The 24,701-nt window shown below is 41.9% G+C and overlaps 2 protein-coding genes across 3 annotated transcripts in view; one reads left to right on the top strand and one right to left on the bottom strand.

Moving 5' to 3' along the window:
• The window catches only part of MAST3 (microtubule associated serine/threonine kinase 3), a 193,622-nt gene that overhangs the window by 130,674 nt on the left and 38,247 nt on the right, over positions 1 to 24,701 (bottom strand). For both annotated transcript variants that reach the window (XM_072113938.1, XM_072113937.1), the window contains exon 2: positions 22,117 to 22,148. In XM_072113938.1, the coding sequence (XP_071970039.1) occupies positions 22,117 to 22,148 (32 nt within the window). The remainder of the gene's footprint in view (positions 1 to 22,116; positions 22,149 to 24,701) is intronic.
• LSM7 (LSM7 homolog, U6 small nuclear RNA and mRNA degradation associated) overlaps positions 5,868 to 24,701 on the top strand; it is a 528,664-nt gene continuing 509,830 nt past the window's right edge. Inside the window, exon 1 of the mRNA XM_072113946.1 lies at positions 5,868 to 5,873. Coding sequence (XP_071970047.1) covers positions 5,868 to 5,873 — 6 coding nt within the window. The remainder of the gene's footprint in view (positions 5,874 to 24,701) is intronic.

Raw genomic sequence — 24,701 nt, forward strand, 5'->3', positions numbered from 1 at the left:
TACCTGCCATTGTGATATCAGAATACTTAGCCCCCTCCCCAATAGTGGAAGCTTTAGTGTAAGGGAAAGAAGGAGGACTCCATGTGTCAGCAAGGTTAGTGCTGGGAAATCGATCCAGGTGTCACAAGGGCACATTGGGTCAATGACTCAGTGAAGCAATCCACTCCCCTCTCCCACCACATGGACAGCCTATAAGAAAAACGAATCGCAGCGAAGTGTAGGGAAAAGCTCAGTATTTAGGGGGGAATTGTGAGGGTCAAAGTAATGATTATGTGTCCATAATAATTATATGCTTTATGATTGTATACATGTGCCCTTTGCCCTATATTTTGTATTTTGTCTGTTGAGAAATACAGAGCTTTTCCCTTACATCAGTTTTAACCAGACATGCAACTGTCAGCGGAACTCAAGTCTTGTGATGGAAAGCAGAAGATGGAAAAGCAGATGTTTGTTAAGAATAGCATCAGCATCCAGACTAGTGGTCAATTTACTGTAGACAACGGTGACTGGAAATTCCCCTGGCATAGAAACCAAGGCCTAGTTTTGAGGACCAATCAGCAGGGGTCGGGGGGCCGGACATATATGCTTAGCTATAACCAATTATAATGATTTTAATGTATGTGACCACACCTTTTTCTATGGGTATAAGAAGCTATGTAATCAGGAAATAAACACAGTTCATTTCTCTTTTCTGTTCGGCAAGTTAAGAGCATGAACCTAAGATAAAATAGAACTTCAGTCTTCTGTCTTTTCTTATCCAAACGTGCACGCATGCTCAAATAATTTGGAGTGTCTGGGAGAAGAGTGTAAGGCGGGATTGGCCCGACCCTGACAGTTCAGTGTGGTATCAGATCGGGTCTTGGAGAATCTGCCCACTGACTGATGAGATGACCAGCGGCTTCTCGAGGGAAGACGGTACTGAAAGATAAGGCAGCAGCCACAGAGTTTCCTGCCAAACCAGAATTCAGGAAGGCAGAGGCTTGAAACTGATCACCAGTCCCGAAGCTAAGTAAGACAGGTATGTCCAGACATGGAGAAGCTTTGTTCTCACTTAGGGACGCTTCCCCCAAGAACCCTAGGTGCTTGAGTTTCCCGGACGCTGAGGACGAAGTGGACAGGACTGAAGGAAGTGTGTTCCGGGCTGGCACAATAGAGTTGTCTTGTTTATTGAGTGCAGAATTGTAAGCTTATGTGTAATACCCGCACTTACTGTAAATATGGCAACTGACACATGTTGTGATAAGATTTTAAGCCTTCTTTGGTAGATCGATTTACCGTATATACTCGAGTATAAGTCAACCCGAGTATAAGCTGAGGCCCCTAATTTTAACACCAAAAACTGGAAAAGCCTCTTGACTTGAGTATAAGCCGAGGGTGGGAAATGCATTGGTCACACTCCCTCAGTATAAAGCCAGCCCCTGCCCCAAGTATAAAGCCAGTGGCCCCCTTGTATATAGCCAGTGCCTGCCCCGTTCTATATAGCCCACAGCCCCCTTGTATATAGCCAGCAAGTGCCCCCTAGCATATAGCCAGTTCCTGCCCCACAGTATAGCCAGTGCCTGCCCCCCAGTATATAGCCAGTCTTTCCCCCCACATATAGCAAGCAGCCCCCTGCCCAGCCTAAAAAAAACCAAAAACCTCTGTACTCACCTTTCCGATACTCCCGCAGGTCCTCTTCTGTCTTCAGCTCCAGCTCCGTCTTCCACTCCCTGCGCGGTCCCGTTCCACACACCATGACATCAGCTGCTTGCTGACATCATAGTGTGTGCCGATGACAGTGCACAAACTATGAAGCCAGCAAGCAGCTGACGTCATGGCTCGTGTGACGGGACCGTGTGGGTAGACGAAGCTGGAGCTGAAGACAGAAGAGTACAGAGTTTTTTTTTCATTGACCCGAGAAAAAGCCAAGTTACAGGTTTTCAGCACATTTTTTGTGCTGAAAAACTTGGCTTATACTTGAGTATTTACAGTATACAGAAATTGAAATAAAGTAAAATATATGCCTACACTCCCCCACTTGAATCGGTTCTAACTACAACTAATTCACAAAACAAACAAACAAAATGGAATGCTCTACCAGTGCTCCTGAAAATCTTTTACATTTTTTTTTAGAATTGGCACTATTTTCATTAACCAATTTCTCCAATACTACAACTCTCTTAATATATGCCTACCACATAAGTACATCTTTGAAGGAAATCTCTTTCATCATCTTCTTCTAGCTGGAGGATATGTCAGCTTCTTTCCACCAGAACTCACCTCTTAAGATTTAGAAACACAAAGTTAGGTTCCTCATTTTGTCATCTCCTCCACCTTCTTATGCCAAATTTAAAAGTCTTCTGATGTTTCTCTAGACCTGGGGCCAGGACTGCCCCCAGAAGCCCCAGTGCTAGCCAGTAGTCACAGTGTTGCCTCCAGTAGCCAGTGCTGTTAACAGTAATCACAGTGCTGCCTCCAGTAGCCAATTCTGGCCCCAGGCCCAGAAGTGACAATGTTTCCCCAATAATTACAGTGCTCCCTCCACTAGCCAGTGCTGCCATCAATAGTCACAGTGATGCCCCCAGGCTCCAGTAGTCAAAGTGCTGCCCCAAGAACCCACTAGTCACAGTGCTACATGCAACAGCCAGTGCTGCCCCCGATAGTCACAGTGCTGCTTCAGTAGCTAGTAGTCACAGTGCTGCCCCAATAGTCACAGTGCTGCTCCAGTATCCAGTAGTCACAGTTCTGCCCCAGTATCCAATGCTACCTACAGTAGTCACAGTGCTGCCCCCAATATAAAAAGCTGCTCCCAGTAGCCACCGTGCTGCCTCCAGTAGCCAGTGCTGCTCCCAGTAGGCACAGAGCTGCCTCCAGTAGCCAGTGCTGCTCCCAGTAGTCACAGTGCTGCCCCAGTATCCAGTGCTACTCACAGTAGTCACAGTGCTGCCCCCAATAAAAAAGGCTGCTCCCATTAGTCACAGTGCTGCCTCCAGTAGCCGGTGTTACCCTCAGTAGCCACAGTGCTGCCCCCAGGCCCCAGTAGTCACAGTGCTACCTCCAACAGCCAGTGCTGTCCCAATAGTCACAGTGCTGCTCCAGCTGCCAGTAGTCACAGTGCTACCCCAAGTAGTCACAGAGCTGCCTCCAGGTTGCCCCTTAGTAGCCATTAAATTAAATAAACATATTTGCCTTGCTCCTCTCGGGGGCCTTTCTCAGAGCTCTGACACAGGTGACGTATGATGACATCAGACGTCAGTTCCAGCCATATGCCTTTGACCCCCGCACAGGTGGACACGTGGCCTGCACCCCACTTAATATTTATATCATACAGACCGCAGGCTTGCAGTCTGTGTGATTGATAGAGAGCAGCAAAGCACAGGAGCTCCTGTGCTATGCTGTAACAAGTACATAATTAGAGCTGGTACTTCAACCGGAGTTTTCTGTGTAGCATGAAGGGGTCGGATGCACTCTGCGTCTGTTATGACAACCCCCAAAAAGGATGCCAAAAAGAAAACATTTAGTTTAAAAATAAAAATACCCCCCCCCCCTTCAATTGTACTTTCTAGTGGGGTACATAAAACATGAATTAAAATATTCCAACACGCTCCCTAGAAAAATCTAATATGATAGGTAAGCCAATGGCAAGAGATTTATACAATACACTATAATGGGACCTAGTGCTTTTGTTTAAGGCTACTAGAATTGTTACACCCTTTTTTACCTCCACATAATAAAAATGTTCTGTTGTAATATTACTAAGCTCCAGTTTTCTGTTGGACTTTGCACAGGAATTTAACCCCTTACCGACATATAATGTAATAGTACGTCACATGCCAGGTGCATGAAGAAGGCTCATGGGCTGAGCCCTCTTTGCTGCATATTGCAGCAAAGGCTTACCAGTAACACGCGTGGTCGGCACCGGTGGCTTAAAAAAAAATGTCGACACACGGGCGCCACCATCTTGGCAAGGATTGTCACTCCCCATGATGTCACCAGGGAATGGCGATCTGTCGCCATGACACTCTCGGGTCTGTCTCTTTCTAACCCTTTCATTACAATGTGGGATCAGCACTGGAACCCCCCCATCCGTGCACACAAATGTGTCGAAAGGCACTTCTTAAATACAGAAAGCAGGCTCACATCCCTTAGTAAATGTACCCCAATCTATCTACAATACTGCATGCACAGCAGGGCTGTATTTGCCACTAGGTAAGGCTACATTCACACGAACGTATGGGGGACGTATATACGGCCGACGTATATACGGCCGATATACGTCCCCCATACACTCCTATGGGCGCACGGCACCCTACGGGAGCGGTACGGTGCCGCACACGTGCGGCACCGTACCGTTCCGTACCCGGGAGAAAGATAGGACCTGTCCTATCTTTCCCCGTAATACGGCGCCGTGCGCCATAGGTTGCTATGGAGAGGGGCGGGGGTGAGCTGCGCTCACCTCCTCCTCCTCTCCCCGTACACTGCCGTTGCCCGCTACGGTACAGTACGGGCGGGCAACGGCAGTGTGAATATAGCCTAACATGGATATAGTGCCTAGGGTGGTGAGGACTTTATTTAAATAAAAAAAATTGCTGGCCGTGGGAACCGATTGACCGCTCCCACCACCCCCTGTGGGATTGGGTGTTGGTGGAGCAGATGCAGGGATCATCCGGCTTTTTGCTTCTCTCCCTCCAGGACCTTACCGCCAGCATGAAGGAGGACAAAGGACAAAGCCAGGAGATGGGAGAAAAGGTTTTCTTCATTCAGGTATGTATAAGAGAGTGTATGGGAGTGAATGAATGTAGCCAGTGTTAAACCTGGCGAGGAAACGTTTTAGGTACGTGTGTTGTTGATGAGTGAAATATAAAACTTTACTACCTAGTAGGATTTATCCGTATTGGTGGTCTCACCCTATCAGTGTGACCATCAGATATTAACTTCTTAAGGACTTAGGGTTTTTTTGCTAATTTCTCGCTCTCCACCTTCAAAAATCCATAACTTTTTCATTTTTCTGTGTACAGAGCTGTGTGGGGCTTATTTTGTGAGTAGCCGTGATGTTATTTATTATTCCATGGCATGTACTGGGAAGCTGTAAAAAAATTTTGAAAAATGGAAAAAAAGAAATGCATGTGCGTCACTTGTGGGATCAGTTTTTAAGATTTTCAGTGTGCGCTCCAAATAACACCTCTACTTTATTCTTTGGTTCGGTACGATCGCGGTGATACCAAATTTATACAGGTTTTATTGTGTTTTAATACATTTGAAAGAATTAAATGAATGTGTACCAAAAAAAAAAAAAAAGTTTCCCATCTCCTGACGCTAATAACTTTTTCATACCTCGGTGTACGGAGCTGGGGGATTTGTCATTTTTTGCAAAATGAACCGGCGTTATCATTGCTATCATTTTGAGGACTGTGCAACATTTTGATCACTTTTATTACATTTTTATGTCATGTAAAATGGTGTAAAAGTCGTGTTTCGGACCTTTGGGCGCCATTTTATGTTATGGAGATCACCGCCGGCAATAACCGGTTTTATATTTTGATAGATCAGATATTTTGGGACTCTAATCTAATATCTAGTGATATCTAATGTGTTTGTGATTTTACTGTTTATTAGGTTTTAAATAAGTTCAGGGAAAGAGGGTGATTTGAATTTTTTATATTTTATTAATTTTTAACATTTTTTAAACTTAAAATTTTTTTTTCACTATTTCTTAGACCAGGTAGGGTACTTTAACCCTAGATGGTCTGATCGTTCCTACTATATAGTGCAATACTACTGTATCGCAGTACATGGCTTTTGCATAGGATTCATGACAATGAGGCACTGTCTTGGCAACCGATCACTGCCCCCCGATGACGTTCCGGTGAGCAACAATCTCAAGAAAGATGGCGGTGCATGGGCATGTTTTAAGTGCCTTTGCCGGCGGCATACAAGAGGTTAACACCCGCGTTCGGTGCAAGCAATGGGTCTTTGCTGCAATATGGTGTTTGTGTTCTAAATCAGTAAAACACTACTTACATGCCTGGTTCAAGGGACACCAGCTCTCACTAGTTTTGTTGGGTCCCATACCCTAATCCCTAAGCCTGTACAGTATATTTATGAGCTCTATCTGTTTATCTCTTAACCTAATGTTGGTGTTGGTTTTCACGTCTGGGATTCAGTGGTTTCCACAGATGCCTCACAAAGTCATTGATTTCTATGGGTGTTCTCACATTGGCTTGTATTTTCACTGATCCATTGTCCGTGAAAAAAATTATGAAACATGTCCTATTTTTTCACAGATGCAGATCACGTTAGGCAATAGAAGTCTATGGGTCCACAAAAAAACCAAAAAAAAACTGAACAGAACCTTCAGGTTTTTTTTGACGACACGGAGACAAAAATGAAAGAAAAACGTTGACACAGTAGAGACAAAACACGACATATGCGCAACTGAAGTCTTTTAAACAGGCTAATACTAATTCCCAGCCTTAGTAACGGGAACAGTCCATTAGACTGCACCATTACTAAGGTGAAATTAAAATTAACCAAAAAACACATTAATTTAAAAAAATATATATTTTATTAAAATTAAGACTATCCCATACTTCCTGGGTAGGCATTTTATTTAAAAAAAAAACCAAAAAAAAAAAACCACGTCCATCAATGTAGTCCATGACAACCAACCACATTCTAAAACAGCAGCATCAACACTAAATATAGCACCGATGCACAGTATAGTATATTCTTAAAGTTTAAGGGTGTACAGGTGCAGGTGTTTTGTCACATAATACAAAGACAACTTACACAACTTGCCTTATTTCAGTTCCAGCCTTTTTAAGAAATCTTTTGAGAGATTAGATATAATCAGGGGTGTAACTGTAGACATACACTCACCGGCCACTTTATTAGGTACACCTGTCCAACTGCTCGTTAACACTTTCTAATCAGCCAATCACATGGCGGCAACTCAGTGCATTTAGGCATGTAGACATGGTGAAGACAATCTCCTGCAGTTCAAACCGAGCATCAGTATGGGGAAGAAAGGTAATTTGAGTGCCTTTGAATGTGGCATGGTTGTTGGTGCCAGAAGGGCTGGTCTGAGTATTACAGAAAATGCTGATCTACTGGGATTTTCACGCACAACCATCTCTAGGGTTTACAGAGAATGGTCCGAAAAAGAAAAGACATCCAGTGAGCGGAAGTTCTGTGGGCGGAAATGCCTTGTTGATGCCAGAGGTCAGAGGAGAATGGGCAGACTGGTTCGAGCTGATAGAAAGGCAACAGTGACTCAAATCGCCACCCGTTACAACCAAGGTAGACAGAAGAGCATCTCTGAACGCACAGTACGTCGAACTTTGAGGCAGATGGGCTACAGCAGCAGAAGACCACACCGGGTGCCACTCCTTTCAGCTAAGAACAGGAAACTGAGGCTACAATTTGCACAAGCTCATCGAAATTGGACAGTAGAAGATTGGAAAAACGTTGCCTGGTCTGATGAGTCTCAATTTCTGCTGCGACATTCGGATGGTAGGGTCAGAATTTGGCGTCAACAACATGAAAGCATGGATCCATCCTGCCTTGTATCAATGGTTCAGGCAGGTGGTAGTGGTGTCATGGTGTGGGGAATATTTTCTTGGCCCTCTTTGGGCCCCTTGGTACCAATTGAGCATCGTTGCAACGCCACAGCCTACCTGAGTATTGTTGCTGACCATGTCCATCCCTTTATGACCACAATGTACCCAACATCTGATGGCTACTTTCAGAAGGATAATGCGCCATGTCATAAAGCTGGAATCATCTCAGACTGGTTTCTTGAACATGACAATGAGTTCACTGTACTCAAATGGCCTCCACAGTCACCAGATCTCAATCCAATAGAGCATCTTTGGGATGTGGTGGAACGGGAGATTCGCATCATGGATGTGCAGCCGACAAATCTGCGGCAACTGTGTGATGCCATCATGCCAATATGGACCAAAATCTCTGAGGAATGCTTCCAGCACCTTGTTGAATCTATGCCACGAAGAATTGAGGCAGTTCTGAATGCAAAAGGGGGTCCAACCCGTTACTAGCACGGTGTACCTAATAAAGTGGCCGGTGAGTGTAGTTGTATAAATAACTACTTTAAACTGACAGGAAACTGTTTCTGGAATTACATTTATACTGACTAAACAAGCAACAATCTTGATAAATGGGACATTTTTAATTATGCTATAAAGAGATGAGTAGATTATATATAGGGGTAGATTTAGCAAGTTGTCTGAAAGTCAGAATATTCTTAGTTGCCCATGGCAACCAATTACAGCTCAGCTCTCATTTTACCAGTGCTCATGAATATTTTAAAGGGGAGTGGTGATTGGAGTCGTGACAGCTTCTTGGCGTATAATTGTCACAAATTTTTGCACAAACATCTTTTTTGCTGTTTTTTTTAGCGAGAAGAAAAAGCAACTCTAAAGTCACGCAATGGCGCAAAAGATACACAAAAGAGTGTTCAACGCCACATTTATCAACTGAGAATTTTCAAAAGAACACAAATTTAATCACAAAACTACACCACATAGGGGGAAGTTTTTGATCAATTTTATGTTTTGAGGTATCTCAGAATTTCCTGTGCAAAAACATCGACAAAAAGGCAGAAATTGATCAGATGTTGCATGTGACTGGTGAAGTCTATTCGCACAAAACTGCTAATAGACACATCAGAAGGTATTTAACACTGCACATACATCACATAAATCAGACTGTTGTAAACCTGTCAGTCTAACACATAGACATCTGCTCAAAATCCTGCATAATGATAAATCTACTCTCAGGTGTAAAAACTGTGTTTTAGTCAAAATTCCAGACCCAGGACTATATGTGTACCAGTTGGGTGGGGAGGGGGTCGTGCCAGGGTTCAGAGGTCCAGGATCAGGCACAGGCTGTAGCACAGTTTTATGCCAGGCCAGACCTGGCATATAACTAAGCTGGGTGCTCTGTATACCTGGCAATTGCGCCCATGCCATACGCTGTGCACAATGAATACCTTTCAATTACTAACAGGTCCTAAATGGTCCTAACACCAAACTATACATATTATATATTCTGTTCTATAACATACTGGCTGCAAATTGCTAAGCTTTTTCATGGTGACAGTTTTGTGAAGTATTGTTGTATGTTAAATGAAAAATGTTTTTATTTTTCATATGCTTGCTGAATGCTGAAACTAAGAGGACGTTTGACTATGTATGGAGACATGAAGACATGGAAAACAGAGCAGTTGTGTCTGCGATGCCCATGCAATAATTTACCAACCATTGGACTATGGGCATTACTTCTTTATCCCTAAGTAACCAAGCCCAGGTCCTGCCCCACTGAAGGTTTATGTATAATACTTTGTGACACAAATACAGCATCTTACATCTGCCTAGTCTTGCATGGCATCACTGCTCCACAGAGATTGACATATTATACCACACTTTGTCTTGGTGTGATTTCTTTGAACTCACTCTGTGAATTTTATTAATAATTAGAGAACCTGAAGGTTGTGTAAACAGGGGCAGAACTTGACAGCTTCCCTGCAATGTTCAAAAAGCATAGGCCGCATATTGCAATATTTTTCCACCAAATAAACAAATATCTGAAGAAATGGAAGTAAAATGAAACGTGGAAAAGAAAAGAAGCCCTGCCCATTCTGTCTACTTCCTGGTCCCCCCACGCCCACATGGTGTGGAGGTAGGTAGCCGCAAAAACAATCACAATTTACTGGAGTGCGCAAGATACTGTGATTATATCAGTGCTCCTACGCCAGCTTCTGATAAAATCCCCGCTTGTTTTTAACAGTATTTAATATTTCATGCCGTGTATGGGGGAAAAAAAAGTCAAATGCTGTGAAATTGGTCAAAATTTGCATTTGCACCATTTCCTTGTGAACTTAGATTTTACGGCTTTGACTGTGCGTCCCAAATAACATGTTTACTTTATTCCTTGGATTGGTACGATTATGGTGATACCAAATTTATATAGGTTTTATAATGTTTTCACACATTTGCAAGAATTAAAACCTCCTGTACAAAATAAAAATCTTCATTTTGCCGTCTTCTGGCACTAATAACTTTTTTATACTTCGGTGTACAGAGCTGTGTGTGGTGACATTTTTTGCGAGATTAGATGATATTTTCAGTGCTATTATTTTGAGCACTGTATGGCTTTTTGCTAACTTTTTATTGAATGTTTATATTTAGCAAAATGGCGAAAAAGTAGCATTTTTAACTTTTGGCCCCAATTTTCCATTAGGGGCTTAAATGCCGGGAATAACTGTTATATTTTATATTTTGATAGATTTTGGGATGCAGGGATACCTAACATGTTTATGATTTTTAGTGTTTATTTACATTAGTTCTAGGGAAATGGGCTTGATTTAAATGTTTAGATTTTATTATTTTTTTTATTTTTTACTATTTTTCAGTCCCCCTAAGGTACTTTAACCTTATGTTGTCTGATTGATCCTACCATATACTGCCATACTGCAGTACTATGGGGATTTTCCACATCATCAATTGCACATTGTAATAGATTGGCTGAAATCATACAGCCTCAGGTCTTTTGTGTGACCCGAGGCTGCCATACTAACTGATCGCCATTCCCTGATGATCGACCAATATGCAGCAAACACCCACCTGGTAAGGAGAGGGCTCAGTCCATGAGCCCTCTCCATACCCCCGCTGCAGACGTGTGATGTGTCGATAAGTGGTCAAACACTGTGGGGTTGTTCATGGTAGAAGGCAATAATGTTTATTAAATCATGGATAACCCTGTTAACTTGACATTTTTAATGGAGTGTTATGTTGACCCCCTTGAACTTCTTACTGCTACTTTATATGCAAGTAAGTGGGAGAGAATTAATAAAGTGTCGGTGAGTAGACCATTCAAGATGATGCATCTGAAGTAGTTTAAGACCGTGGAGTTATACTTTACACAAGTTATTAGTCGGTTAATCCAATGTTACAGACAATTCCAAATATTAGGCTAGGTGGCAAATTATGCCAATCCCACAATAAATCATGACCAGCTCTCTTTACAAATATCAGAAAAACCAAAAAGCACTGAGAGTATTATGGTCCAACAATTCAATTTTTATTAAACAATCATATTACAACAAATTCATATAACCAAAAATGTAGGACTCCAAAAGTATATTGCCATAGGGCTGGGACAGTAATCAGGAATGCATATTAAATAATATAAATGTTAAATTATTTATTTAAATATGAATTCATTCACAAGTAATAGTCACTGAAAGTATCACAAATATAATGTGTCTATACAAATACCGTAATATAGAGTAATAATTTCCATGTCTCTATCACAGAATCAAGATGCCTCGTATTACATGCGTTATTGCACATACCCATCAGTGATGCCTTGTTCCCAGCCGTGGTCTATAGAAAAATTATTAGTTGGTCTAGTTTACAACTGAATTTACTGCACCCCAGCTATGCCATGCCTCCTTTTCATAATGTCATGCTTTTTCTGACAAGTCGAGAAACTGCCTAAAATGATCTAAAACCCGCAATAAATGTGGCGCACAGAATTTCAAATTGCACATTATTCGGACATACACCGATTGATAGATATCATCATCAGCCATACTTAAGGATCATGCTGAGACAGATGTTACATTACCGTTATCACCTGCTCTATTAATTGCTGAAATAAAAAGAACACCTTATAGAATTACTACATGCACTTAAAACTCAAGACTTATACATATTGTTATATTTTGTAACATTATTATATCCTTGATGTGAATATTTGCGACCAGTGGTTTTATAGTATTTTTTTTCTAAAATTAAATTATGTCAGCTGGAACAGAATATGATTTATTTTTTAAATAACGGAGTCAGAGCCCACATCACCAAACTGCTCATTTTGGCTGGGAACAGAGCAACAGATGGACAATGAACACATATGTAGAGTGGGAGGAAACGCTTATAAATATCATTCAAATAGACAATACATTTGCAAATGGGCTGTCAGTAGATTTAAAGCAGAATGCTTGTGTTGCCTGCAGATTACATGGAGTAGTTGCCTATGGCAATCATTCAGGTTCCACCTCTTTGAAAATGAAAGCAGGAACCACATAGGTTTCTATTGGCAACTATTCAACAGTTTTAATACTCTCTCCATTATACTGGGGAAGGTATATGCTCAAGTAATTTGAAGACTCTTAGGCTATCTATGTTGTGGAGTGACTGAAGTGTTTACCCATTAATAATTCTGCAGCTATTCTGCAAGCATCAGAAAGCGGCCCCGATTATGCATTGTAAAGGTTGAAAATATTGGGGCAGATTTACTTACCGGGTCCATTCGCGATCCAGCGGCGCGTTCTCTGTGGTGGATTCGGGTCCGGCCGGAATTCATTAAGGCAGTTCCTCCGCGTCCACCAGGTGACGCTGCTGTGCTGAAGTTCCCCGGAATGCACTCAAGTTCACCGCCCTATTCCTAGTGAAGGTAAGTGCAAGCTCCGCGACACTTTTTTTTAAAAAAATGCGGCGGTTTTTTCAAATACAGGGAAAATCGGCGCAAATCGGAAATATTCAGGTAACACGTCGGGAAAACGCGAATCGGGCCCTTAGTAAACGAGGGTTGTTGCCCATAGTTTGTGTATAGGAGAATTCATGCCTAATATACGCTGTGTGGAGGAAGCCTTTGACACCAGAAAAGAGTAAAATTACTTAACAATTCAAACAAATTTCGCTTTGGGCCACAAACTAAGGGTGTTATCTTGGAATACTATGGGTCCTTGGAACACTTGACCTCGATGGTCAGTCCCCTTCTGCCCTTTATTACCAGAGGTTTGCACCAGATATGTGGCAGAGCATATAGCAAAAAACACAGAAGCTCTAAGGGACCCTGGGATCCAGCAGTTGGTGGCAGGCAGTAGCACAGAAGCAACTGTCGCTGCTAAGACTGGTGACATGGTGATGGTAACTATACAGAATTGGGATCTGTACTATTAAATAACACCCAATCAATGGGCTACACACATGCTAAAGTAGGCAACAATAACAAACCCACTGGACACCGGTCTGGGCTGCAATATTTACCGGGGGATGTGAGGTGGAGATGTGGACCCAGGACAAGTCTCCCCACGCATATCGCGGCTTCCTCAGGGGTGCCTTGCTGACACGGCTCTCCGACCGCGCACGCGCGCCTCCCGTATCCAGGCAACGCCGAAGACGCCAATAGATGAGCAATGGGTGAACAGTGGTGAGTATAGACGTGCTATCTGAGTGAAGGGAGCAGGGCAAATTGCGATAAGTTATTGAGAATGATAAGTGAGGGTGTATCCATGAGATATAATACACAGCAAATGCTGCTGCCCATATCTAAAAATAATAATAATAATAATAATAAGGTGCCAAAAGTGCATATGTCAATCATGCAAAGTGCTACGTGCACATAAATAAACAGCCGAATTTGTCCCAACTAAATCTTCATCATCGGATGTTATAAACACACTCAGACCAGCACGTATACCTGCATGGGCCCATGCACATTCACCCAACACTCATACCGGAACATGTTTGCTTGCATGTTCCGGTATGATGAAGATTTAGTTGGGACAAATTCGGCTGTTTATTTATGTGCACGTAGCACTTTGCATGATTGACATATGCACTTTTGGCACCTTATTATTATTATTATTTTTAGATATGGGCAGCAGCATTTGCTGTGTATTATATCTCATGGATATACCCTCACTTATCATTCTCACTAACTTATCGCAATTTGCCCTGCTCCCTTCACTCAGATAGCACGTCTATACTCACCATTGTTCACCCATTGCTCATCTATTGGCGTCTTCGGCGTTGCCTGGATACGGGAGGCGCGCGTGCGCGGTCGGCGAGCCGTGTCAGCGGAAGTGACGCCGTGCTGCGGCGGGCTCCTCCCCGTTTCCGGTGACGCTGACTCTGGCGCGGACACGACACACACCGGCCGCCCATTCACTGCATCTGGCACAGGTATATATATTTGTGTACTTTGTCAGCAAGGCACCCCTGAGGAAGCCGCGATACGCGGCGGAACGCATGGGGCGACTTGTCCTGGGTCCACATCTCCACCTCACATCCCCCGGTAAATATTGCAGCCCAGACCGGTGTCCAGTGGGTTTGTTATTGTATTTCAGCCACTCCAGCACAGAGGATTCATATGCACTTTTGTGCTTCCATCATCACACATCCTTGGGCTGGACTGTCTGACAGCTATTCCGCTAACATCTCTCTTGCCCACAGACGCATGCTCGGCTTACACACTCATTGTCTTGGTGGGATGGTTTTGTGAGGCCCAGGTCTGGTTAAACCCGACATTATCAGGTGTCGGGCACCAGTGGATTTTGTACGTATGGGTGCACCAGGGTGCATTCCTTTTTAAATGATTTTATGATATTTTTGTCTTGTTGATGTTTGTCTTTTGTCCAAGTCTTTCAATAAAGTTATTTTGTGCTTATTTGCTACTCTACACATGTTTTTCTGTTCTTATTCTATGTTGCCTACTTTAGCATGTGTGTAGCCCATTGATTGGGTGTTATTTAATAGTACAGATCCCAATTCTCTATACATACGTTGTTTTCTGGGGGCATGGCTTTGGCCGGCATATGACCCCCTTTTTTTGGGATTCGTCCTTGACTTACTATTGGTGCTATTTGGCATAGGCGGTGCCGCCTAATTATACATTCGTGATTGTTTTAACAAATATTTTTCTTTCATGCATAACCACGGTTTACATACACTTACAGGGATTATGGATCTGGAAGCCAGGGAGGCAGCCTGGAACAGCCAGGTATCTACAGTATTTGACACTCCGGGAGATACGGGGCAAGACATGGAGTTCAGAACGGTGACAGAGGATCTTACTGACGCCCATAAAAGTATTACCCGTATATGGTGGAATATCCGTAGTCTGGAAGAATACCGCAAACTAAATATTATCCCTAGAGGTCTCCGCATTCAGATTTTTCCAGCCTGGGAGGTACAGGGGGAATTCAAAACCACCTGGGAAAAAGGCCTACATCAAGGCTCTCTCATCCTTTTGGATTTACTCCTCAAACATGACTATGATCTGCTGAAACACACGAAGGATGAGATACGGATTTTGGAAACGAAATTGACAAAATTCGATCAAAGCACGGTAGTACAGCCATTCCGGCTAAAATTAAAAGAGACAATAGACAAATATGAAAAAGCTATCATACAAAAGAAAAGGAATAAATTTGCTAGGGATCGGGGCGACAAGAAAAAAGCTTACAGATGGACCCACACGGGTAACAGGAGGAGATTTCCGAAACGCATAACGAGACCAAAAGAAAGTAGAGAAATGTCATCTAGTGAGGATTTTTTATCGTCGGATACAAGCGAACTAGACGGCGATCCAGGGAATTCGGACACAAACACACCGAATATCAGAAAAAGAGTCTCCGGAACCGGTGGTCGCCAAGCTATAAGAGGGGCCCACAAAAACCCAAACACAACAACTAAGCACGGAGGGTAAGCATGACCTACAAATAATTAATCTCTCTACCCACAGACTATCCGACATTGAACAGCAGGTCCTGAGCAAAGGCCTGAGTTTCTCTCCGATGCAAAGACTTGATAAATTCACTCTCATAAAAGATGTATATTTATACTGTAGACAGTTAACATTCAAACTTTTATACCACCAGCCTTCCCTTATGGGCCATATGTCGGATAGGAACCGCAGGACCTTCTCAGATCTCTTGGACCTCCTAAGCATTATTCTGCTTTACCCTCAGACCCCACTAGGATTTTTAAGGACAAACTAGACCGTCTCATAGACATGGCTTGGAGATCGGGCATTATCACACGACGAGAGAAGGACTTCCTCACAGTAAGGACACCGGTGATACCCACCTTTTACATGTTACCGAAGGTGCATAAGGCAGTGTCAAACCCCCCCGGGAGACCTATAGTGGCGGGAATTGGCAGCCTATGTGAAAAATCTTGCATTTACATCGATTTCTTTCTACAGGACCGTGTCACTAAATTAACCTTGTATATCAGGGATTCCTCACACCTGATCGACCAACTAAACAAATTGGACCTTACGGCCATCAAGGAAGAGATCTGGATCATCTCAATGGACGTCGAGTCCCTTTACACCAATATTCTACACGAGGTGGGTGTGAATGCAGTGGCCTATTACATGCAAAAAGAGCAGGTGGGGGACAAGCGCCATCAGTTGTTCCTTTTGGAACTCTTGGGGTTCATATTGAGGCACAATTATTTCGTCTTTGACAGGACTTTTTTCAGGCAGGTCTCGGGCACAGCGATGGGTGCACGCTGTGCTCCTTCCTACGCCAACCTATTTTTAGGTTGTTGGGAGGAGACCAGGGTGTACCCATCCAGGGACTTCCAGAGGCATGTCATCGGCTGGTATCGTTATATCGACGATGTGCTTGTCCTCTGGAGGGGCCCACATGAGACCTGTCGAGCATTTGTGGAGGACCTCAATGCTAATGAATGGCAAATACGTCTAACACCGTTTTTTTCTCAAACAGAAGTAAATTTCCTGGACCTACAGATTTCTCTCCAGCAGAAGGTTATCGAAACAACATTATATAGGAAAGAAACCGCGACGAATAGCCTTCTGCATTACCGGAGCTTTCACCCCCGACACTTGAAAGATGGCATCCCAACAGGGCAATTTTTACGCGCCAGGAGGAACTGCAGCACACAAGAAGAATTCATGAAGCAAGCCAGAGATTTAACAACTAGATTTAAGAACCGTGCCTACCCAAAAAAAGTGATCTCTAAAGCCTTTACTCGTGCTAAACAAACTCCAAGACAAGACACCTTTGTACCAAGAATCAAAACAGCGGATGGCAAACCTTGCCTGATAACGACCTATCATAACCAATGGTCGGACATCTACAAATTGTTACACAAAAATTGGGGCATCTTAAAAAGTGAGCCCAGACTGGACATTCATATTCCCCCTGTACCGAAGATGGTCGCCAGGGGGGCGAGGGGTAAAGTGGCTACCGGAGGCCTGGAGTAGCCGCCTCGTGTAATCTCATATGCGGCTACTCCACGCCCCAGTAGCCGCATAAGTAAATTTGAATAAATATCTAATAAAAGTTATCAAAAAAGTGCAGGGACGTGAGGATTAGCCCTTAAAAGGGCTATCCTCACGTCCCATTGATCCACCTACCACCCAATCTACCTTTATAGGTAGATTTGTGGTGGTAGGTGCCCTTTAAAGGAAACTTACTATCAAGAATCTACCTATTGAGGTAGATCTGATGGTAGGTTTCTACTAACATCATAAGACCCAAACTACCTTTCTCCAATTCTAACCTGAAGTACACTTTATATAACTAATATGCAAATTTTGGTAGCGGCTACAATAGCCTCTCTGGGGTGTGGGAGCCAAGACTACACAACCCAGTAGCCTCTGCTGTCTTGCCTACCTGGATATCCTCGGCGTTCTTTGACAAGCTTCTTCTCCCCATCATGCATCACCTTTAAGCGTAACTGTAAAGTTACTTGACAAAAAATAGTTTAAGCACAGGTGGAGAGAGCTTTTGACAATTCTAATGGCACCTATATCATGATTCTGGCTTCTTACTATCCTGAGATATAGCCCGATATATCTATCAGCCCTATCTTGTCTCAGCTTCCCCTGAAGTGGGCGGGCACTTCCTGGTTGTGAAATCAGCAAAGGGCAATGAGGTCGGAGTACGGAGGGCATTCACATGAAAGTGCACAGGCAGCACAGCTAATCAGGACACTGAATCAGCTACTGATTGTACTGAGATCTAGTGCAGAGCTGATCGCATAGATCACTGGATCACTGCATCATAGTAAGAAATAATAATACAGTAATCTCCTAAGAAAAATATATATTAAAACATTTAAACCTACATAATAAAACACCGACATAGGAATAAAAAAATGAACACATGGCAACATCACAGTATGTGTACATATGCTTAAGCTTGAAGAAGCCAATTGAGAAGGAGCTCACCAAGGAATACAGAGGATATCAAGGTAGCCAGGACAGCAGAGCTTGCTGGGGCATGGAGTAAAAGTTCCAAAAGTGAGCATTATGTTACATAAATTGTAGCTCAGGTTAGAAAGTGTTATAGGTTGTGAGCTTACTAGGGGGATGTGTGCCCCAAAGCTGTCGGGTCTCCTGCATGCCCAGCTCTACCTGACAGATATAAAATTAAGTATAAAAACAACAAAAAAGTACATATTTGGCATTGCCACCTCCATAATAACCTGTATAATAAATCTAAAGCAATATTGGACTCAAAAAAGGCGATCAAAAAAGTTACATGCCCAAAAATTATTCCACTGAAAAGAACAATTCTTTTTTGAACACAGCCCTGCTACAACTTTTCCTTCAAACACACAGCTGTGTGTAGCAGATGTAGGGAGATGTAGCAGAGTCGTTTAATGGAATAGATGCTCTCAACGTGGCATGACAATTACATATTCTGAGGATTGGATTTCTTCACTATTAAATTAATTGAAATACACTTAATACACAATTATAGTTCTATGTAATTAAACACTAATAATACTTGATACTAGGCACAATAGAGGTTATTGATAAACTACTAACTAGTATTGGAGAATAATATCTCCTTTGTGCCGGCCTAGAATCTTGCCTACATCCACTTCTAGCCCAAGTATTCTTCACATGTCATAATGTCATTGCTTCTAGCAATGTGGCTTCTGTAGCAGAAAAGTTGCTCCCTGCATTGACCTTGGCACAGTTGCTCTGAGTCATGACCAGAGCCCTCCATGTTTGTAATGCTGGTTTTGTCATCCTGCCCAGTGACTAACTTCCTTCCTTCCCACACAATGACATCCAGCACTCACCTTTATTAGTTTTAATTGACTGAAGATGCTACACCTGTCCTATGAAACTTTGTGAAAACTATAATTCTAAAACAGGGTGACCAATTGTAAATCCAAGCGAATTGACCTCTTGTCTTGCTTTTAACCACTTTTGGTAGGTACTTACCAAAGTATATAAGTAACACCTCAAATGTCCTTGCTTGTTTTCCTGCTTTCAAAACATTGGGGCACATTTGTTTACCTGGTCCTGTCGCGATCCCCGATCCTGACTGTCCGACGAGGATGAAGTCCAGGGCGATTCACCAAGATCGTGCACCCGAGATCCTGCATGTGTCGCTTTCCCGATCAGGTCCGCCGGAGTTCACCATCTTCTTCCCGGTGTATGTAAGTGCATGGCTTGCATCACAATTTGACATGTTAAATTCCACGCGTTGTCCGAATGCAGCCGTGGGACCTTAGTAAATAAGCCCCATTATCTTCAAAAGCTTGCAGTGATTTATGTCCCATGTTTTGACAGGTCAGACATTGCCAAAGGATAATGTTACTTCATTTTACTTCATAATGTTACTTCATTTTAACAATTATATATACCAACCATTACACAGAGCTCTTTCCAAATCAAGAGAATAAACTGTTTAGCTGAAGAACACTTGAATATGTTAATGATGCTTCATCTTGTTCATTACCTGACTCTACCAAGAAAGGCCTCAAGTGCCTGCAGGTCCCATCTGGCAGTAATGATCTTCATCCCCTCCCTACCTGCAGCTTTTGACTTGATAAACTGTGTATACCATGCTATGTGAGTGAACAGATGTTCTTCAGAATGTTCCAGTAAATAATTAGAATATCTGATTGAAATGTTGTCAAGGTGAGATTGTAGGAATTAGTATAACTCTTCTGGTCCAGGATAGAAAAAATTCTCAACTTTATTACTGTTCATGTATATGCTTCTAATTCTCACAGTCTTTAATAACAACATACCTCAATATTTGTGTAATATACAGTATAATATAATATAAAATATATACTCTCGTTTTGGGAATTTTTCATCCTGGAACATGAATGTATATAACCAGAGATTGCTTATACACTATAGGAAGGGCCTCTTGGGTAATTAAAGGATTAACAATACTGCGCTCATTAATATACTAGATCTTAGATTCTCTAGAGAAGAAACTGTTTCTTTGGTAGGGAAAAATAAGCCTCAGGTTACCACTCATGCTCATCTTACTGTGTTTTCCTGGTTGCCATAGTAAGAAAAAGATAGCAGCAATATTATCACTGGTATAGAACCACTTTACTGTCTCTTATCAATGTGGCAAGATCTTACTGCGCTGCCACTGGACTATCCGGACAACGCACTTCTGTGATCACAACACCAATAGATAATATATAATACAAATTATGAACAGGGAGGCTTTCTCTTTTAAGTCTCTATAGTTGTCTTAAAACTGAGAGGAACACTTACCTGCTATGAATTTCTCCTACCCCAACCCAAAAATCTGAATTTATGTAATCTAATGTAGAGCTCTGCAAAAAGCGTATTTGATAAAATTCCAGACATACATACATGTTAGATTAAAGAAATAAAAAACATGCATCTATGCAACTAGATCATATATAGCTGAGGAACTTGTGTATCAATATGGGCGGCACGGTGGCTGAGTGAGTAGCAGGTCAACATCTGCAAAGAGTTTGTATGTTCTCTCCGTGTTTGCGTGGGTTTCCTCCGGGTACTCCGGTTTACTCCCACACTTCAAAACATACTGTTAGGTTGTTTAGCTTGTGAGCCCCATGGGGACAGGGACCAATTTGAAATGCTTGTGCAGCGCTGCGTAATCTGTGTGCGCTATATAAATAAAAGAATTATTATTATTATTATCAATAGACATTAAACAATTGGCCACTGGCTGGTTTATCCGGTTATATGCAGCAATGACATAGTAAAGTATAATTTCACCATCAGTACTGTGAAATACATAATGCAAACATACTAGTTTTTACTTCTAATTACGTCTGTGAAAATAGTTCAGACCAGCGCAAGCTCTTCTCAGACCACGAATAAATTGGACACTGTGGGCCACATTAACTCTGTAATCCTTAAATGCTTCCCTCTGTGGAGTTTCCCTTCCTTTCACCCATACCACCTCACATTTAATTCTGATTTCTGATTTTCTGATTTAACAGTTGTTCTCACTGTCCACTCATATTGAGCACATTAGAAAAGTAATCGTGAAGTTGTGTGAAAACCAATTGTTCGCAAAGCTGTTTAAAGGACATCTACCATCAGATTACCTGATGTTAGATAATTATTACTTATGCTGAGAACATTCCCTGCATTGCCGGCTTGCTGCGCAGAGCAGGATGTGAATAAAAAGCTGGTGATGTCAGTGGCCCTCAAAACTCTCTTGGAGTGGTGCCAGTCGCACCGAGGCAAGAATAAATTATATTATGATTATTTGTAACTCATACTGTTCTTGAAAGTATGCTAATAAGACTTTCTACTGTCAGATGGAAGGTACTGGGTTGGAGCAGACAGACAGGCACTTCCCATCTGACAATCTGATGAAAAATATTGGCCACATTTACTAAAAACAGTGCAAACTGCACTAAGTGCCATTTGACTGTGTAGTGTGAAAAGGGCGCCAGATTCAGGATTTCTGGCACACGTTCTTCATGAATCTGGTGTCCTCTGCACTGCCCCAAAAGGGTGCACCCCTTTTTTTGGTGTATCTTTAACATTGGCCGTGTCACACTTCTGTCAGACTTTGCATTTTAAATGTGGCACATGGTCCGACTGAGCACCGGAACGCCCATTTCAGTGGAGAAATTTGTGTCACATGAAAACTAGTGAGACACAAATGTGGTGCAGACATTTCTTAAATACCTGTGCAAGCAGTTTGCACTGAAAAGAACGTGCAAAGTCCGCCAGAAAAATGGTGCTTAGTAAATGTACCCCATAGACAATGATTGTTTAGGATTGATGTGGACTAGAGAAAAAAAAAATCTACATCTGAATTTACCTACCCCTCCTGCCCCTAAAAGGGACTCATTTCGAGGAATAAGTGACTTTTCTCATTTACACATGTAAATGAGAAAAAAATAACTTTTATTTTTTTTATAGGTAAACAGTAGACATTTCTAATTCCTAATCTCTCAAAGCAAGGTTTTTTTTTTTAATAAAGTGTAAACCACCAACATTACCAATTTTAACAAAATTTACAAATTTTTTATATTAGCTATAATTCTTCCATATTAATTCTGGAATTTATATTTTACTCACATATTCCCCCGACGTGGCAAACTGAGCTCTTTCTGAAAAAAAAAAGGATATTTATTTATCTATATTATATGGCAAACTTTCACATATTACACACATATATAAGTGTGACATTTATTGCAGTCTGTTCATTCATATTTCACTTGCATGTAAGACAATAGTAATGATTAATGTCAGTTATTTTTCTATATGGCAATAGGGTTGCTAGGATCTTTAACTTTACATTTTGGCTAGGCTATTTCACTCGTTATGTCCTAGCTATTTTTTTGTTCTTTCATCATCACATTTCAAGATCCATAACTTGCTTATGATGGCTTGGGGTGAGATCTATATGATCTCTAAAACATATTGATTTAAATCCTTCCCAGGGAACAGAAGAACATACCATTGTATTTGCATTATATATTTTGTGCTGTTCATCATAATGGAAAAAAACATACTGGCTAACCACCCTGTGAGTTGGTATGATTTTAAGGAGTACTTATTTTATGCATAGGATTTTTTTGGTCATTTTTATTTACCGGTATACAGTTTAAGTACTGTACAATATCTTGTATAAATACACTTCTCTTCACTGTTAAAGAGAACCCGTCATGCAAAATAACCCCCCTAAACTAAATATATTTTCATAAACTGCCATTAGAGAGCATTGCCTCTATCCCTTCATTGTCCCTCTACATGCCTGTAAACCTAAGCAATGAGGTCCTAAAGCTGTATGCAAATGACCTGTGAAATGTCCAATGAAGCATTAGCATATTCAAGCTGTCCACTCTATTCATGAGTGGGAGGCACAGCCACACCCCCAGTGCATGACTGACAGCCTGTATAATGATGTGAGGCTGTATAATGATGTGCTTCCTGGTGCTGGTGGCCACACCCCCTGCAGCCTGTGTGTGCATGTGTGTGTGTATAGGAGAGATACAGCAGCTCCAGGCAGCCATGTAACAGCAGAACATGTCAGATTCATGTGTAGCTGATGTCTGTGTCTCTCACCTGTATATTAGGAGGATGCAGCATGTCAGCAGATGCAACACACACACTAGCCATGCTTTACTATACATTACACACAGACATGAGCAGGGGGAGGAGAGGGGAGGGGTAACAGGGGTGACATCACTGCCTCTGACCATGTGACCAACCTCATTTACATAATAAAGAATAGATGATTTTACAATGAATAATGTATGAAATAACTAGAAAAAGGCTGGGACGGGATTCTTGTGAGGTGCTCTAACAGGTAGAGGTAACAGAACTAGTGACACAGACCTGATGACAGGTGTCCTTTAAGATTTTAGAGGATTTTTAAACTTTCTATTTTAGTTCTATTAGTGGGCTTCCATTTATGGCAGATCCAAAGGTCTTAGTTGGAAAACAAGGCACAAAACTGGCTACAACAAATGTTTGACCCTTTAATAAAGCATGACAAACGTTAAGGATGTATGAAGATCTTCACCCCATCTTTAATGGCATCATTACGTGCAATGACCGCAATTAAAACAGCAGCATGTTTATTGTCCATACACTAAAGTATGAAAAAATAAATTGTTGTCAGAACAGGGTGAAAAAAGAAAACTTTGTTTGTTTAAGCATATTAACACCTATATAAATATGGTATCTCATTAATTGTACTGACCTAAAGAATAAAGGGAAGGTGTCACTTGGAGCGCACATAGAAAGCCGTATGAACAGAGCGTGGTGAAAAAGTGGTGAAATGTTTGAAATGTTTATTTCATCCCCTGGTGGAAGACACAATGAGGAATGATGTAAGTTCTCTTTGGAATGTCAACAGTTTATCACAGGAAGAGGTACGGCGCCGCCTCGCAACCACTAAGATAGATAACTCACCGGGGCCAGATGATATACACCCCCGGGTTCTGCATGAATTATGTACGGTGATAGACAGACCGTTATTTTTAATATTTGAAGATTCACTGAGGACTGGTTACATTCCACAGGACTGGCGCAAAGCAAATGTGGTACCAATATACAAAAAAGGATCAAAAAGCAATCCTGGAAATTACAGACCGGGGAGTCTAACTTCTGTGGTGGGGAAAATATTTGAGGGGTTTGTTAGAGATGCTATCCTGGAGTATCTCAATGTGCACAACCTTATAACCCAGCGTCAGCGTGGGTTTATGAGAGATCGGTCCTGTCAGACTAATCTAATTGGTTTCTACGAGGAGGTAAGTTCAAGACTGGATCTGGAGGAAGCTGTGGATGTTGTATATCTGGACTTTTCAAAGGCATTTGACACCGTGCCACATAAAAGGTTGGTATATAAAGTGAGACTGCTGAGAATAGGGGAAAATCTATGTATTTGGGTAAGTAATTGGCTTAGTGATAGAAAACAGAGGGTCGTCATTAATGGCACATTCTCAGATTGGGTTGACGTTACCAGTGGAGTGCCACAGGGGTCAGTATTGGGGCCACTTCTTCTTAATATTTTTATTAATGACCTTGTAGTGGGTTTACACAGTCAAGTTTCAATATTTGCAGATGATACTAAGCTGTGTAAAGTAATAAATTCTGAGGCCAATAATTTAGCATTACAGAGGGATTTGTGGAAGCTTGAGGAATGGGCAGAGAAA

This window comes from Engystomops pustulosus, chromosome 1 (genome assembly GCF_040894005.1).
Source record: "Engystomops pustulosus chromosome 1, aEngPut4.maternal, whole genome shotgun sequence".
Taxonomy (NCBI): Eukaryota; Metazoa; Chordata; class Amphibia; order Anura; family Leptodactylidae; genus Engystomops; species Engystomops pustulosus.